Below are 18,662 nucleotides of genomic sequence, written 5' to 3'. Positions count from 1 at the left end.
AAGGTTAGTGAATAACTGTAGTTCAAACAAAATTGTAAAGTTCATATAATAGTAGCTGACAAGTCACCAAGCAGGTAAGAATCCAAGAAATTACCCTCTTAACCAAATGTTTTATATTCCAGAGGGATACAAGGAAACAGTGATAGTTAGGATGTGATTGCAATAAGCTTAAGACAGAGATAAAGTGAAGATCAAAGGTTCAAGTCAAAGAGAGTGTGGTTAAAATCCCAAATTCTCTCATGTGGCTTTAGGCAACTTACTTAACCTTTTTCAGTCTATTTCCTCATTTTAAAACAGTAACACTAATAGACAATCCACAGACTAAATGAGCATATATGTGTTAAATGCCTAACACAGTTCTGAGCACGATATGCTCCTTTTGAGGCAAAAATCACCTACACACGGTGGCTCTCTCTCCAGACTATTTCATACCATTCCCAATGGTCGATCTAAATCTTGCGCAGAGAAAGGATCCTATCCTATCTAATAAAAGAGTAATATGCAAATTAACCATCACTCCATCACAAAGATAGCGATAACCACGGATCTGGAGTGAGCAGGAGGCTTGGGTTGCCCACAGCGATGGAAGAAGCCAAGCTTCCCGCCTACCCTGGCCGCAGGCTGGCAATGGACTCCACTCAAGGTTACAAAGTTTCAATTATAGAAGATAAATAAATCCCAGATACCTGCTTCCAGCCGGCAGTGGCCTCTGCTCAAGGAGGGGCTGGGAGCCTGGGTTGCCAGCTCAGGACCTGGGCTCCGCTCAAGGCTACAAAGTTTCAATTACAGAAGATAAATAAATCCCAGAAGAAAAAAAAAAGGAGAGGCTGGGACTTGGGTCACTGGAGGGCGTGGCCAGCCTGAAAATGGCCATCAGCCCCTCACCCAATCTGGCCAGGCACCCTAGTGGGACCCCCACCCTGATCTGGGACACCCTTAAGGTCAAACCAGCCGGTCCACACCCGTGCACCAGGCCTCTATCCTATATAATAAAAGGGCAATATGCAAATTGACCCTAACAGCAGAGAGACTGGGAATGACTGGTCACTATGACACACACTGACCACCAGGGGGCAGATGCTCAATGCAGGAGCTGCACCCTGGTGGTCAGTGTGCTCCCACAGGGGGAGCTCTGCTTAGCCACAAGCCAGGCTGACGCTGCCAGCACAGCGGTGGTGGCGGGAGAGGCTAAGGCTGTCCAACTGCAGCTTAGGCCTGCTCCCTGCTGATAAGTGGATATCCCCCGAGGGCTCCCGGGCTGCCAGAGGGATGGCTGACTGCCATCTTAGGCCCAATCCCCCCGGGGAGCAGGCCTAAGCCAGCATGTGGACATCCCCCAAGGGGCCCCAGACTGCGAGAGGGCACAGGCCGGGCTGAGGGACCACCCCCCACCCAGTACACAAATTTTTGTGCACCAGGCCTCTAGTCTAATATAATAACTGGTAATTAATGTTTTCTATTTGAAGAGTGAAAAGAATAAGAGCACAAGCTTCCACATTAGTTATCAACATCATAGACACTGTAAACCAGGAACATACTCAAGCACTCACTAACACAATCCTTACATTTAATCTAGTCCAAAAACACAATCAGTAGAGTTAATATCATACCTCATAACTTGGAAAGTTTAGAAAAAATACTTCCCCTGCACTAAAAAGAAACAACGCATACATATGTCATGGGAAAGCAAAAGATAGTTTTTTGAGTAACAAAAAAAACACAGATTTTAAGGAACACTGGCATAATATGTTACCACTCTCCAAAACTACTGCAGTTAGAATGAGTGGAAATGGGTTTAAATTTCAACATTAGGAGTTGAAAATTGACTTCCTGAGTACAGGTATCTTGCTTTTCAAAAGTTTTCATATGCCACTTTGCTTTTTTGAGAGAACTACATAGTAATACCTGTTTTCAATAATAGAAATAAATCTAAAGAGAATTTTTGCTTTTAAGAATCAGCCATACCATCACACCAAAAAAATTAAGCTACCTAGGAATAACTTAACTAAAGAGGTAAAAGACCTCTACTCAGAAAACTACAGGACGTTGAAAAAAGAGATAGAGGGGGACATAAAAAGATGGAAGAACATACCATGTTCTTCGATTGGTAGAATCAACATCATTAAAATGTCCATATTACCCAAAGCAATCTATAAATTCAACGCACTTCCCATTAAAATACCAACGGTATATTTCACAGACCTAGAACGAACTCTCCAAAAATTCATCTGGAATAAAAAAAGACCCCGAATACCTACAGCAATCCTGAGAATGAACAAAGTAGGTGGGATCTCAATACCAGATATCAAGCTGTATTACAAAGCCACTGTTCTCAAAACTGCCTGGTACTGGCACAAGGACATATAGATCAATGGAACAGAATAAAGAGCCCAGAAATCAGCCCGAACCAATATGCTCAATTAGTATTTGACAAAGGAGGCAGAACATACAATGGAGTCAAGATAGTCTGTTCAATAAATGGTGTTGGGAAAATTGGACAGATACATGCAAGAAAATGAAACTAGACCACCAACTTACACCATACACAAAAATAAACTCAAAATGGATAAAGGACTTAAATGTACGACAGGAAACCATAAAAATTCTAGAAGAATCCAAAGGCAACAAAATCTCAGACATATGCCGAAGCAATTTCTTCACCGATACAGCTCCTAGGGCATTGGAAACTAAAGAGAAAATGAACAAATGGGACTACATCAAAATAAAAAGCTTCTGCACAGCAAAAGAAACCATCAACAAAACAACAAGAAAGCCCACTGCATGGGGGAACATATTTGCCAATGTTATCACTGATAAGGGTTTAATCTCCAACATTTATAGGGAATTCCTTTCTTTAATAAAAGGAAGATAAACAATCCAATCAAAAAATGGGCAAAGGACCTAAATAGACACCTTTCAAAAGAGGACATTCAGAAAGCCAAGAGACATATGAAAACATGCTCAAAGTCACTAATCATCCGAGAGATGCAAATCAAAACAACAATGAGGTACCATCTCACACCTGTCAGACTGGCTATCATCAACAAATTCACAAACAACAAGTGCTGGAGAGGATGTGGAGAAAAAGGAACACTCGTGCACTGCTGGTGGGAATGCAGACTGGTGCAGCCACTATGGAAGACAGTATGGAGTTTCCTCAAAAAACTGAAAATGGAACTCCCATTTGACCCTGTGATCCAACTTCTAGGAATATATCCCAAGAAACCAGAAACACCAGTCAGAAAGGATATATGCACCCCTATGTTCATAGCAGCACAATTCACCATAGCTAAGATCTGGAAACAGCCTAAGTGCCCATCAGTAGATGAGTGCATTAGAAAACTGTGGCACATCTACACAATAGAATACTATGCTGCTGTAAAAAAGAAGGAACTCTTACCATTTGCAACAGCATGGATGGAACTGGAGAGCATTATGCTAAGTGAAATAAGCCAGTCAATGAAGGAAAAATATCACATGATCTCACTCATTTATGGATAATAAAGACCATTATGAACTTATGAACAAAAATAGATACAGAGGCAGAGCTGCCTCGAACAGACTGTCAAACTACAGCGGAAAGGCCGGGGAGGGTTGGGGGGCAGGAGGGGGAGGTTAAGAGATCAACCGAAGGACTTGTATGCATGCATATAAGCATAACCAATGGACATAAGACACTGGGGGGTAGGGGAGGCCAGGGGATTGTCAAGGGTGGGGAAAAAAGGAGACATATGTAATACTCTTTGTAATACTTTAAGCAATAAAACAATTAAAAAAGAAAAAAGAATCAGCCAGGGTTTGCTTTGCAGAGATTCTTTGTAGAGGCAGTGTCCACTCCACCCCAAACAGGCCTGCCAAGCTCCTCCCCCAGGAACTACACTTAGCATGTCAGCATGAGATGGTCACAGTTTAGAACTGTATATGTGAGCATCTGTGCTTTATACTGACTTAATTTGTGCACCCATTAGGCAAGATGTGTCCTAAGGTATCAAGAAAAGCCTAAGAGAGCTCATAAGGGGGTTCATGCTTATCCTAAAACTCAACATAAATAAGTGTATTTGGTATGGTTTGGTAGGTTTTTTGGGGGGATTGGAAACCCTCAAAAAGTTTTCATATAAATTAATAGTGAATTCCTTCTTTGGCTTATGCCACTTTGGCTTACAAAAGTTTACACAGGAATGGTCTACTTTTGGATAGTGGAGTAAACCTGTATTAACAAGGGAGGCTATCAAATTTCTGCTTCATTAAAAACCTTTAAAAGAAATTCCCACTTATGTATTAGACCTAAATGAGGTTCTCTTGCTTCGTCAGTGAGTCCCAATAAATATGCTCTGATGGAGTGATATGGAATAGGAAAAATTTTATTCACAATGTTCTGGATTTAGAACTTTCTCTGAATCAGGTCTATTGACCAGAACAATACAATCCACCTCTGGGGGTATTTGGAAATGTGGAGGGGAGCATTTTAAAATTCTTATATGACTTTAGGAGAGAGTAGAAAGAAAGGTTACCAATGGTAATTAGTAGTTAGCCCCAAACGCTCAACAAATAGTCACACACTATACACACAATAGCATTCCATATACCCCACATTCTTTCAAACCCACCAAAAATCATATAAATGCTCCCCATACCTCTCTTCCCTAAAGAAAATCAAGTTAGACCATTGCCTTTGATCCTCAATTTCCAGGCTCAATATGGGAGACCACATGGTATACAACTTAAACCTACTGGCAGGCAGCTTAGTTACTACCATTCTTGTCAGATGCTATCTTCTTGCCTCTTTTTTTTCATTATCAAATCAAGTAGTCTTTTCCAAGTTCTATGCTGTTTTCTCCATCATCATGGTATTTCACCCTTGCTCCACCACCAAAACTAGCAAATATGAGAAAAGTTCTCCACTCTAGTAAGGTATGCCAGGACAAAAATTTGCAAGTATCCTTGGAATCTTGAATCCAAGAATGCAAGAAAGAGGAAGACCCATATGCAATGTTTTGGGTGTAGCAGCATATGTGCATCTTAATGGGGAAAGGTCCACAGTTTTCATAAAGTTCAAGAGTCAATGATCTTAAAACATTAGAACAACTAACTGCTCTATTGAAAACTATCCCAAAAATCTCTGATGATTCCTGTGCTCAAAAATTTCTAATGGTTTCCCAATATCTATAATATATGCTTTAAACTCTCAACATGTTAGCCAAAGCTCTCCAAAATGTAGCCATTATTATCCCAACTATCTGGAATTTAAGCCTATTCTGTCCATTTTCTTCATGTACCATTTGACTATAACTAACCAGATTATTTCCCCCTCAAAAATATACTTTGCTTACTCAAAGCTCTGATCACAATTTCCTCTTCAGAAACATTTTCATAAATCCTCAACCATCAAAATCCTAATCATTCTTCAGGGTCCAGTTCAAATGCCACACCTATAAAAATTTTCCTGTCTGTTCAGCTAAAATTAACCTTATGAGCAGCTGTGCTTCCACAGTATTTTGTGTTTTTAATCTAGCACTTGTCACATTCTACCTAGATTTATGATTATAGTATTATAATGTCTTCCCTACCCTATTAGAATCTAACTAGCAGGCAAGAGCCATGTCTTATGCCTCACAGAAATCATCAGTAAGTGGTACAGTACCTTACATAATATAGATGTTTAAACATCTACTAAATTACATCCAATCTGGAGAAATTTAAATATCATTAAATAATGATAAAAACTACATAGAGCAAAATACCTAGAAAGAATATGGCAATTACATCCCCTAAAACTTACAAAATGGCCATTCTAATATCTATAATAATAAAAGCATAATATGTTAATTAGACCAGACATCCTTCCAGATGACCTTCTGGATGAAGCCGGGGCTGTGAGAGAAGCCCGGGTCCCGGGTGCCTGCCGGCGGCCAGAGGGAAGCCTGAGTCCTGGGTGCCAGAGGAAAGTCGGTGCCGGCAGTTGGGGGAAGGGAGGGCTACTCAAGCACAAATTTTGTGCATTTGTCCTCTAGTATAACAATAAATGCATACTATGCAAATCGACCGAATAGCAGAATGACTATCCAGAAGGCTGGGAGGGTGGGAGGCAGGTGGGAGGCAGTCAGTGCCAGGAGGGTAGGAGAAGGGCGAAAGGCAGCTGGGGCCGGGAGGCTGCGAGGGCCCCCGCAGTGAGGGCTGCAAAGGCCTACCCTTGCACGAATTTCATGCATCGGGCCTCTAGTTCTAATATAATCAAATACCAATTCATACCCATAAATTCTTTTACACAAAAAGACAATGTAGTTTTGAAAAGTCTGCATGAATAAACAGCCTTAAAATAAATATAAAGTGCTAATATTTAAACTATTAAGCATTATATAATTATAGATTTTAATTAATCAAGATTATTATAGTCCACTATCCTTGACCACTGTATATATTTTAACTACTAGACTATTTTATTCTTTACCAGAGCTCTACTAAAGTTTTCTAGGGTTAAAATTAATTAATTTGAAACAACTGATAACTATATTCAGATAATTTAGGAACCACGAAGTAACTATACCCAGGTTAAATTAAATATTAAAAATATGAAATATCTATAAAGAGAACCAAATCTGTTAAGTTTTACATTGTGTGATTATTATATAAAACCAAATATACTAGATAAGTATAAATTTAAATTTTAGACTTATACATACAGATTCCTTTGAATCTCTTGGTTTAAATTTTGAACTATTTTATTCCTTGCAAGATTTTTACAAGATTCAGGGAATAATAGGACTTAGCCAATTGAGAAAAGATGCTTTGTATAGTTGACCTTTGAACTGTGCAGGTCCACTTACATGCAAAATTTTATCAATAAGTATGTTAAATATGCATAACATCAGTGTTATATACCATGTAAGACAGTATTAATGTAGATACTGATAGACAATCTTGTAAACTAATGACATAAGCATATGGTATGGAGAAATAAAGAACAGTAAATGTATTTTCTCTTCCTTATAATTTTCATAGCATTTTCTTTTCTCTAGCTTACTTTATTGTAAGAATTATATAAATTTAACCTACAAAATATGTATTAATCGTAAAATGTTTGTTATGAATAAAGCTTCCAGTCAAAAAGTAGGCTATTAGTAAAGTTTTTGGAGAGTCAAAAGTTAAACACAGATTTTTTTACTGCACAGGGACTGATGCCCCTAACCCCCGTGCTGTTCAAGGGTCAATGGCAGAAAACCCTATTCTCACAGTCAAGTGTGCTTGCCTAATTTGAATAGCTTCAAGACTATACAGCAAAGGGTTCTAGACTGATGGACAGGAAATCATGAGTGAAACAGAAACATCTAATTCAATTTTAAGTGCTAAATAATAGCTTTTATTTTGTTTAGAGGCCTGGGGCAAGAAATTTGTGTAGGGTAGGGTCCTTAGGCCTGGCCTCACCGCCTCCCCCTTCCTTCGGCTCCCTCAGCACCTGCCAATGTTGCTGTTCACTTGCCATGTTCCATGCTGCTCCCTGGTGGTCAGCACACATCATTGCGAGCGATCGAACTCCTGCTGTCCTGGTAGAACTCCCGAGTGGACAATTTGCATATTAGCCTTTTACATATAGATAGATTAGAGGCCTGATGCACAAAATTTGTGCAGGGTAGGGTCCTTAGGCCTGGCCTCCCCATCTCCCTCTTCCCTTGCTCCCTCAGCGCCCCGCCAACTCCGCTGGTCGCCTATCATGTTCTGTGCTACCCCCTGGTAGTCAGCACATATCATAGAGAGCGATCGAACTCCTTGCTCTCCTGGTTGAACTCCCAAGGGGACAATTTGCATATTAGCCTTTTATATGTATAGAAGATAGCTTGTGAACTGCCTATAAGAAAGATGTGCTAATAAAAGAATATGTTCATAGGTTAGTCAATTTCTATCCTTGGACTCAAGGCCATATGTTGTTAATTATTCAAGAATATATATTAGAAATACTTTGTGTTTACACATTTGTTTTATACAAAGGCAATATATATCAAACAATGCAAAAATGAATTAAAAACTCTTTGTTTTAAAAATATATTCAAAGAAGCAGTACAAAAAAGCAATAAGAGTAGTACAAAAAGCAGTTATAATGCTAAATAAAATGTCTTATAATTAATAAGCCATGTTTCAACTGATAGACATTTCAATAAAACAGGCTGAGCTACGTAAAAACTAGTTTATGTTCTTTGCATACTGTTTTGTATACGTATTTTATCTTTCTCTACAAAGCTAATTAAAGGTGGGAAATAAGCCAAAGCATTTCATATTCCAACATTATTTTAATATGGCATGTTATGACACCTAGATAAATTGCAGAATTTAGTCTTGGTTGTAAATACTATGATTTAAAAAGTTAATAATGGCCTTCTGTTTTATAAAGAATGCTAACACATATTCAAAAGAATGTCCAAATGAAAGTACAGTATGGTAGACTGGTAATCCGGAAATTTAAATTCTAGGTCCTCACTCTGCCACAAATGAACTATTTAAACTTTAGCAAATATTTACCTCTCTGAGTGGTTGATTTTATGTTCTACTAGAGGCCCGGTGCACAAAAATTCGTGCACTGGGTGGTGGTGGGAGTTGCCTCAGCGCTCAGCACGGTCTGCCCCATCTCACAGTCTGGGATCCCTCAGGGGATGTCCTACTGACAGGTTAGGCCTGCTCCCCACAGGGAATGGGACTAAGCCGCAGTCTGGCCTCCCTCTGTGGGAGGCGACCGGGCCAATCAGGGGAAGGCACCGCTCTCATCCCTCGCAGCCGCCACGGCTTTGTCCAGAATGATGTGGGGCTGTCCGGTCTAATTAACATATTATGCTTTTATTATTATAGATTCTAGAAATTAGTATTTGGTTCATATGAGCAAGGTTTTTTACCTAAATATAATCTGTATATTAATACTGCTTAATTAAGAGAATTATAAAATATTAGACACTAAAAATTCAAATAGGAAAATTTAAGTCCTATATGAACAAATACAATTAAATATTAATCATATATTTTGAAAGTTAAAGACAGTCAAACAAGAAGAATAGTTAAATGTGTTAATAAAAGCATAATCGGAACAGGAAATCATACAGCAAACAAGTACCCCAGTTTGTGGCTCAAAGATATTATAAATTCACTAGAGGCCCAGTGCACAAAATTCATGCGGGGGGAGGGGGGACGTACATCAGCCAGGGCTGCACACTCTCCAATCCGGGATCCCTCTCGTAATTGGAACCACTGGTTCCTAACCGCTCACCTGCCTGCCTGCCAGATGCCCCTAACTGCTCCCCTGCCAGCCTGATGGCCCTAACTGCTCTCCCCTGCCTGCCTGATCCCCCTAACTGCCTATCTGCTCTCCCTTCCTGGCCTGATTGCCCTGCCTATATGCTCTCTCCTCCTGGCCTGATCCCCCTAACTGCCTAACTGCACTCCCCTCCTGGCCTGATCGCCCTAACTGCCTATCTGCATTCCCCTCCTGGCCTGATCCCCCTAACTGCCTATCTGCTCTCCCTTCCTGGCCTGATTGCCCTAACTGCCTATCTGCTCTACCTTCCTCTCCACACCCTTCGGACCCCCAGCACAGGCGTGCTGAGAGCTCTCCACCGTGGCCCCGGCCCCGTCCTGATTGGTCATTATGTGATGGCGTTCTAGACAATTTGCATATTCCTCAATTATTAGTATAGATGATTCATCTATTTTAGAATGTTGATAATTAGTAACATCTGCATGAACATTAGAAGCATGATATAAAATTGCCACATAATTGCTAACTGATTCTGAAACTAAGTCTACTTTACTCTGGAAGGACAAAAATCAAATTATTTGTATAAAGAAGCAATTCTATGACAAGCTTATGACAGTGTTCAAAGGCATCATCCTAATACTACTGTACAATGGCTACAGGCTGTAGGGGAGCCATACAGCATTTCTACTTTTGTTCTTCATGAGATTCATTTGGCAAAAAAGAATTGAGAGTGCTATACAATTCTATCTTCAAATTTCGTCTTTACATCAAGTATAAAACTGAAGAGAGGAGGCCTCAGAGCTTAGAATCACCAAAGGAACAAACTCCTTACACAGATTTCTATATTCAGAGAAGGAAATCTTTTATTGCTCAAACAACCTGTGAGTAAATAAATTTCATCATGGACCCTAATTCACCCACCAAAAGAGTCAATGGATTTAAATATGACTGTACTAAAATTCTTTAAAAGACAATATGAAAAATGGGGTAACTGTTCATATTTTGCCAAACCACAGTATAAATTTTATCAATCCTAAACTGATTGTTATAGATTAAATCAATTTGATTATATAATGTGAAACTTTACTCCTGAAAATTGCAAAGCACAAAATATATATTAAGATCTTCAAATAGCCCATCAAATTTGTTTTTTAAAAAAATATCTTACTGTAACGAAGTCATGCCCTTTAACCATTCTTCCTTGGTAAAAAATCCCATGCTTTCAGCCTCCAATTTCCACGCTAAAACTAACATAATAATCTGGAAAGAACAGAACATAAAGGATAGGGGAAAAGTCAGCATAGAGATAATCATGTCTATATTTATCATGGAGAGCATTTTTATACAACTATTTCCTTCGTTCAAATATTAAAGAGTACAACCTTTGGATTTATTATCTATAAAGAAACTTAGATGGGACCAATTTCATAAAAGTAAAAAGTTCTAACAGTTTCTGAAGGTAGAATCACCCTCACTCTATTACAATTGACATTTGTATCAAGAAAGAGAACTTGGGCCCAATTTAAATTGATTAAAAATATCCTAAGTAAAAATTTACAATAAACATGAAGAAACAAAATCTTCACATAAGATTAGGTGTCCAAATTTTTAGAAATTTATGAATATGCTATACCCCACTTATATTTCATTCTACTTAGAAATAAAACATACATTTTCAGGTTCAACACCAATGTCTTCACAAAACTTTTCCATTCCTTCTGGCCCTACAACTTCATCAGGACCTTCAAAGACAAAAATAATTTATATATTTTATTGTTATAATTTAATAGCAACATAAAATATAAACAATTATGCTAAAGGCATCTATAAATATACCATAACATTTTCACAAATAAATGATTTTGAATTTTGACATATCTTTGATAAAGTAGTATCAACATTTGCTATAGAATTTAACATTTTAAATTTTTGAAATGCTCTTAAAATACATTACAAAATAAAATTAAAAAATTAAAAATGAAGCAGCATTAATATCAATCACTAGTTTGTACAATAACTTGAATCTATCCATTTAAAAAATATTTACTGAGAGCTCTAAAGAAAACTGTTGTGCATAGATATAAAGTAACATAATAAGGTTTAAGCTTCTTACTCTACTAGAATGTGCAAGTACCAATCCACGATTTTAGATAATAATCAGAAGAGAATGTCTGTTAGTTACTAAAACAGAAGATCATTCATTATCCTTTTGAAATATTCCCAAATAAAATTTAACACTTTAATAAAAAGATATACATATTATAAAAATATGACGTAAGGGAATTACTACATTCCAACTCCAGAACATTTTCTTATCATCTTGGTTCTTGAATAAACAGTAAAGCATTAGTTATGTAAAAACAAAAGTTTAATCCTTTAATTAGTTTGTCTATCATTTGTTCAAAAGTTAACGATACGCTTATTTTTCTCTCTTAGTAACACTAAATGTTAAGTCAATACACCAATTCCCATATTCTTTCATGTTATCAGATCCCCAAAATATAATAATTATATCATTGTTAGGTCTTTTTTTATTATTGGATAAGATTAAAACAAATCTGTGACAACATGGCTGGACTGTGAGGGCTAAGTGAAATAAGTCACACAGCCGAAACCGGTTTGGCTCAGTGGAGAGAGCGTCGGCCTGCAGACTGAAAGGTCCCAGGTTCGATTCCGGTCAAGGGCATGTACCTTGGTTGCGGGCACATTCCCAGTGGGAGATGGGCAGGAGGCAGCTAATTGATGTTTCTCTCTCATCGATGTTTCTAACTCTCTATCTCTCTCCCTTCCTCTCTGTAAAAAAATCAATAAAATATATTTTTAAAAATTATTTTAAAAAAAATAAAATAAGTCACACAGAAAAAGATAAATACTGTATGACTGATTAACTGATATGTGGATATACATTAAAAAAACAAAAAACAACAGACCAAACAGAAAAAACAAAAAAACCCTCATAAATACAGAGAACAAATTGGTGGTTGCCAAAGGTAGGCAAAATGGGTGAAAGCAGTCAAAGATACAAACTTGCAGTTATAAAAAATAAGCCCTGGGATGTAATGTACAGCATAGTGACTAAGGTTAATAATACTGTATTGTATACTTGAAAGTCACTAAAAGTGTAGATCTACAAGTTCTCACCACAAATAAATTTTTTGGTAACTATGTGGTGATAGATGTTAACTAGACTTATTTTGGTAATTATTTTGCAATATATATATATATCTCCAATCGTTATGTTGCACACCGGAAAGTAATGTTATATCTCAATTTTACAAGGCTAAAACAATATGAAGTATGATAGAAATATGTTTACCACACTTGACTTTTGAAAAGATAGACCTGAAATATTAAATTAGCCAAGGGAAACTTTCTTAAGGACTAAAAATACTCCAGCTTTATAAATCATGGACTAAACCAAGGCAGCTCAGGTGGCATTTTATATAGCCATATTTATTTCACAAGCGCAATGTGAAGCTAATGTCTTTAAGTTTGTCTCTTAGTAGAAGAATGTAGTCATCCAGTATGTGGCAATATACTCTTGCTGTTTCAGATGGGATCCATGCTGCTAAGATGATGTGATCTTAATCAAAACACTTTCAAATTTTTTGGTCTAAATTTTTTTTACTGCACAGCCCTAGCAGGTTTGGATCAGCGGAGAGAGCGTCGGCTTGCTAACTGAAGGGTCCGAGGTTCAATTCTGGTCAAGGGCACGTACCTTGGTTGCAGGCTCCTGGCCCTGGTCAGGGGCATGCAGGAGGCAACCAATCGATGTGTCTCTCATATCGGTGTTTCTCTCTATCTCTCCCTCTTCCTTCCACTCTCTCTAAAAATCAACAGGAAAAATACCCTCAGGTAAGGATTTTAAAAAAGGAATGCACTTTTTTATGCAGTAAGGTGTTAAAAGACAAAGAGGGTGACAATTATAGGAAACTTTCACTTCCTAATATATACCTGGAGGATTTTTTTAACAAGATGTGTTAAGTAATTCAAAAAGCACATATCCTATATAATAAAAGGCAAATATGCATATCAACCGAACCGCAGAACGACCTGTCACTATGAGGCGCACTGACCACCCGGGGGCAGACGCTCAACGCAGGAGCTGCCCTCTGGTGGTCAGGCACTCCCACAGGGGGAGTGCCACTCAGCCAGAAGCCGGGCTCATGGCTGGCGAGCAAAGCGGCGGTGGCAGGAGCCTTTCCTGCCTCTGCAGGAGTGCTAACGATGTCCGACTGATGGCTTAGGCCGGCTCCCCGCAGGAAGCGGGCCTAAGCAGTCAGACATCCCCCTGAGGGCTCCCAGACTGCTAGAGAGCTGAGGGACACCCCCCTCCCACCGCTAATACACAAATTTCATGCACCAGGCCACTAGTATACAATAAAGCTATAAAAAATGTATCTGGCCCTAGCCAATTGTACAGTGGTTAGAGCATCAGCCCTTGGACTAAAGGGTCACAGATTCAATTCTGGTCGGGCAGGTACCTCGGTTGCAGGCTTGATCCCTGGCCTCGTGGGGACATGTATGAGGCAACCAATTGATATGTCTCTCTCACAATCGATGTTTCTTTCTCTTTCTCTCTTTCTCTCTCTCTCTCTCTCTCTCTCTCTCTCTCTCTCTCTCCCTTCCATTCTAATAGTCAATGAAAAAAATATCCTTGGGTGTAGATTAACAAAAGTGTGACTCAGTGATTGAGCATTGACCTATGAACTAGAAGGTTGCAGTTGGATTCCTGATCAGGGCACATGCCTGGGTTGCAGGCTCAATACCTAGTAGGGGGAGCAGGGGGGGCATGCAGGAGGTAGCCAATCAGTGATTCTCTGTCATCATTAATGTTTTTATCTCTTTGTATGTACAGTTTTAAATATAAACATATATTTGAAGATATATATATATATATATATGTGTGTGTGTGTGTATATATGTATCTGAATATACATCCTTACATGTGGTTTGAAAGTAAATATCAGATAAAAAATGTAATAGAAGAAAACAAAGGTATTTTTTAAGGCATGGTAGGAATATATTCTAAATTTTTCTATGCAGCAAAAGCTGACTTGCTCTTGAAGCTGCCATCTTTAGTAATTAGAAGAGAAAACTGAAGAGTTTGTCAAAAAATACCAGTTACTGTTATAAAATATAGCCTCCCTAGATACTGTGAAATTAGTGATGAAATTTTATTAAAATCAAGTTAAATTATGTTATACCAAGATATATAAGATACAGATAAGACCTTTCTGCAAATGTACAAGGCTTTCCCAAAGTAACACAAGTAGTAACAGATCTAATCTAAAGTAAGGTCTATACCAGCCGTGGGCAAACTACAGCCCACGGGCCGGATCCGGCCCGTTTGAAATGACTAAAACTAAAAAAAAAAAAAAGACTGTACCCTTTTATGTAATGATGTTTACTTTGAATTTATATTAGTTCACACAAACACTCCATCCATGCTTTTGTTCCGGCCCTCCGGTCCAGTTTAAGAACCCATTGTGGCCCTCGAGTCAAAAAGTGCCCACCCCTGGTCTATACCAATGTTCTTTTATCAGATTGCATAATGTTAATTATTCTTCTTAAAACATACTCTTCTAATAAAACTACTCCAGGGAGCTGAATTTAACTAACTTTCAAACAAAAACCAGATTTCTAATCAATTTTAAAAGCTATGGAAATGAACCAGCTAGATACTTTATTAGGATTATGTAATTCTATCCCTAATTTTGATTCTTTGTAAGACTTTAAACATGCCTTTTACTTTCCATGCTTTTTGTTTTGTAACAGGCCCAGTATATTACTGAATCCTTGCTAATTTAAATATTAGTCAAGATGAGAGGTCTTGTGAAAGGGCAAAACCATCAGGCTTATCACATATAATGTATTAATATTATGTTAATAAGGTTACTGGTAAAATATTTTAATAACCATATAGAAATGTTCCTGGCTATGTATGTAGATAAAAAACCATGTCAGCCACAGCAGATCAGGAAAAAAATCTATGCTAAATGAATGGCACAGCACCTTGTACATGAGCTACATAGGAGCTATACTAGTAATTTTGGAACTATATTGCAAACATATATAACCAGTAAATCTGATGCTGTAATACTTACTCTTTTAATAATAAATAACATCTACTGAATTCTAATTATGTACCAGTTACTGGGCTAAGAGTTTTACATGCGTTACCTCAGTAGGCACATTTATTGTTCCTATTCTAATAAGCAACACTCCCATTTTATGATGGAACAGTAACTGTTTACTTGGCTAATAACTCGTTCCTCCTTGTCAATTGGTTCTCTGCCCATTGTAACCTCCAGAGAGGCCTTTCCTAATCACTCTACTTGAAAATCCAAACTTCCTACTTTCTATCCCTGAACCTCACCATATTACCTTTATAACCCTCTGAAATCTGTAATTACCTTGCCTACTTACCTATTTACTCTCTGACTTCCAATTAGAAGGCAAGTCCCCCAAGGACAAGGGCCTATTTTTACTTGTTCACTATTATATTCCCAACACTTAGAGAGGGGCTGATACACAAGTGCTCAAAAAATATTTTTTGAATGAATCATCCCATGAATGACAGAAGATAAGTTAACCTCAAGTGTACTTATTAATATTTTCTTTGCAACAGGAAAATTAGTTGCCACATACATATTTAAAAAACAAACAAAAACCATGAGATAGTAGTAGTTAAAAGCATAGGATCTACAATCAAAATGACCTAGGTTTGCATTTTGGCTTATCATTGCATTATCTTAAGCAGATTACTTAATCTAAGCATCAGTTTTCTCATCTATAAAACAGGGCTAACAATGAGTATTTAACAAAATGGTCACTAGGAAAAGCTACATAATTAGCATAATTTTTGAAATAAAGATAGCAATTATTATGCTATTACCAAAATGCTAGTACAGGAAATAAATGTTTAACTAGAGTTTTATGCTACCTAGTAAAGTCCCTACAAGAGGTAAAACAAGCAAGCATGAAAGAAAAAAATTACCAAATAATTTTACATCTAGTAACCTTTATAAGTAAAATGAGTGACCTTTTGATTCTATATCATGCTTAATAAAATGGCATTTTGAATAATGGGTCAACATTTTAAATGGAGGTCAGTAATAAAATGAATTTCCTTCATTTAATTTGGGTTAGTGGTTGTCTTGGGATGCCAGTAATAGCAGTTTTTCTGGTCTAGAAAGAATCTGCTCTGTTACTAAACAATTTTTAAATTATGCTTTTGAGATCACTCAGCTGATCCTAAGAGTGAAGTTACTGTCCCCCACCCTCAGCTTAAACTTATATCTTAAGTTCAGAGTTCACTTGAAACCTTAACTTGATTACACTACATATAATACAATGACTGCATATACACTGTTTTATTTTAAACAAACACTCTGAGAATGATAATGATAAGAGGAGGGGGGAAACAGGGAGGCAGGAAAGAGAAAGGAAAAAGGGGGAAGGGGAGCTTTAAAACCAGTAATTTCAAAAGATGAAAAAATCCTAATGGGAAAAAATTTTCATATATGCTTATAAGGAAGTTAGAATAGCCCAGCTGATAGGGCTCAGTGGTTGAGTGTTGACCTATGAACCAGGTCACATGCTTGGGTTGCAGGCTCCATTCCCAGTAGTGGGCATGCAGGAGGCAGCTGAGCAGTGATTCTCTCTCATCATTGATGTTTCTATCTCTCTCCCTCTCCCATCCTCTCTGAAATCAATAAAATAAAAAAAAAGTCTTTTTTAAAAAAATTTAGTAATAAATGGGAAACAAGTGTTGTTTTTTATATATTTGCTTAACCCTTCAGCTTTATCACTGGCTTTGACTTTCACACCACCCTAGGCCAAAAGCCTTATATCCACCACTACAGGATTTAGTTTGAGTTAGCTTCCTCAAGAAGCCTTCCCCGATATTTCAAGGCTGGGTTACATATTCCTCTTATAAAGTTTCACAGTGCATCTTTCTAATATGACCTTTATCACACTGTATTAATATCTTTCTGTTTATTTTTATTCATTTTTGCATCTTTCCTAGAAGTTAGTGGCTAAATAGCAATTATTAAAAAGTGTGTTGTGCGATGACATGTCTGAGTTTTAAAATCTTTTACTATGTCTCCCAGAAGTTTCAGAAAATGTCAGTCTCTGGTTCAAAAAAATTTCAAAAGAATATTGAAAAGAAAAACAGAAACTATGTATAATATGTTTTATCACATACTTTGTTTTCCAGAATATCAACTCTATTTTCGCTAATGGATGTAAGCCAGTAAAGTAAGTAAATCTGTCTGTTTACAAATTGTATTTATAGAAAATGAGTTTCACCCCCTCACTAAATATATACTGAAGTATATATTTAAAGACATAGCCTGAAATTATTAGCCTACCCACAATCCTTAGTCTTGACCCTGATCCCAAATTCTTAGCCTACCCACAATCCTCAGTCTTGACCTGATCCCAGCACACAGCACCAACACACAGCAGGCCTGAAATAAATAGTTTGTTAAATGAATGAATCCCCCCAAAAAGTTGTAAAGCATGTGACTGATATCTTCTTATATTAATTTCATTACCTGCATACTCATAAAACCAAGCCAGGCACTTCTTGCTTGAAAAATGTTCCTCTCCACTTATTAGTCTAGCAGGGGGTTGGGATCTGCAATAGCTTAGAAAACACACAAATGCCTAAGAATTTTATAGTCTCAACTTTTAGTGAAAAGCTAAGTTCAATACCATCTATGTCAATTCAAACTAAACAAAGTATTTTTATTTTATTTTTTACAGCTGGTGTAATGGGGGAAAATAGAGTTAAGTATTTGCAATTTGATACAGTAGTCTATACATAAAAATGTGTGGCTAACAAAACCCAAATGCTACTTTGCTCACTATCAAATTCCAAAAATATCAACAAAAACTAATTCCCCAGATTTCAAGACCACACAGAAGTTCAACCTAATGGTCTCAATGCGGGACTGGTAGTTGGAAAGTATAAATCTTTATAGTTCTTCTTCTGAATTGCATGGAAATCGTACTTGTGTATAATAGGTATACATTTGAAAACAAAATCTTACAAAGTATATTTTGATAGTTAATTTATCAATATTTCAAAATAAAACTATATAGAGTTGTTTATCATCTATCAAGTTTAAGTAGATATTTAAAGATAAAAGACGATTTAGTTTCTAAGGATATTAATTAAATTCTACAGATTAAAAAACAACCAAAAAATCCCTAAGGATAACATTAATACAAATAATTGGGCCAAAGCTATTTAATCTGATTCTGTTTTCTTTTTCCACAAAGTCATTTAAAGTTAGTAAGTTCATAAGTGGCCTCTAGGATATAATGAACTTCAGAGAACCTTTTCTTGAGAAGCTCAAATAGTTACACTACCACAATGACATAGAAATGCTATAATTTCTGCAACTGAGTAATG

At 37.3% G+C, this 18,662-nt stretch overlaps 1 protein-coding gene across 4 annotated transcripts in view; it reads right to left on the bottom strand.

Moving 5' to 3' along the window:
* DCUN1D5 (defective in cullin neddylation 1 domain containing 5) overlaps positions 1-18,662 on the bottom strand; it is a 78,230-nt gene that overhangs the window by 16,379 nt on the left and 43,189 nt on the right. For 2 of the 4 annotated variants that reach the window (XM_059708034.1, XM_059708035.1), the window contains exons 2-4: positions 17,800-17,891; positions 10,907-10,977; positions 10,404-10,495 (exon numbers count right to left, since the gene is read on the bottom strand). In XM_059708034.1, the coding sequence (XP_059564017.1) occupies positions 10,404-10,495; positions 10,907-10,977; positions 17,800-17,891 (255 nt within the window). The remainder of the gene's footprint in view (positions 1-10,403; positions 10,496-10,906; positions 10,978-17,799; positions 17,892-18,662) is intronic. The other 2 variants (XM_059708036.1, XM_059708037.1) reach the window with 1 other exon arrangement.

This window comes from Myotis daubentonii, chromosome 9, assembly GCF_963259705.1.
Source record: "Myotis daubentonii chromosome 9, mMyoDau2.1, whole genome shotgun sequence".
Classification (NCBI taxonomy): Eukaryota; Metazoa; Chordata; class Mammalia; order Chiroptera; family Vespertilionidae; genus Myotis; species Myotis daubentonii.
The sequence above is the reverse complement of the archived record's forward strand: the minus strand, read 5'-3'. Positions and strand labels throughout refer to the sequence as shown.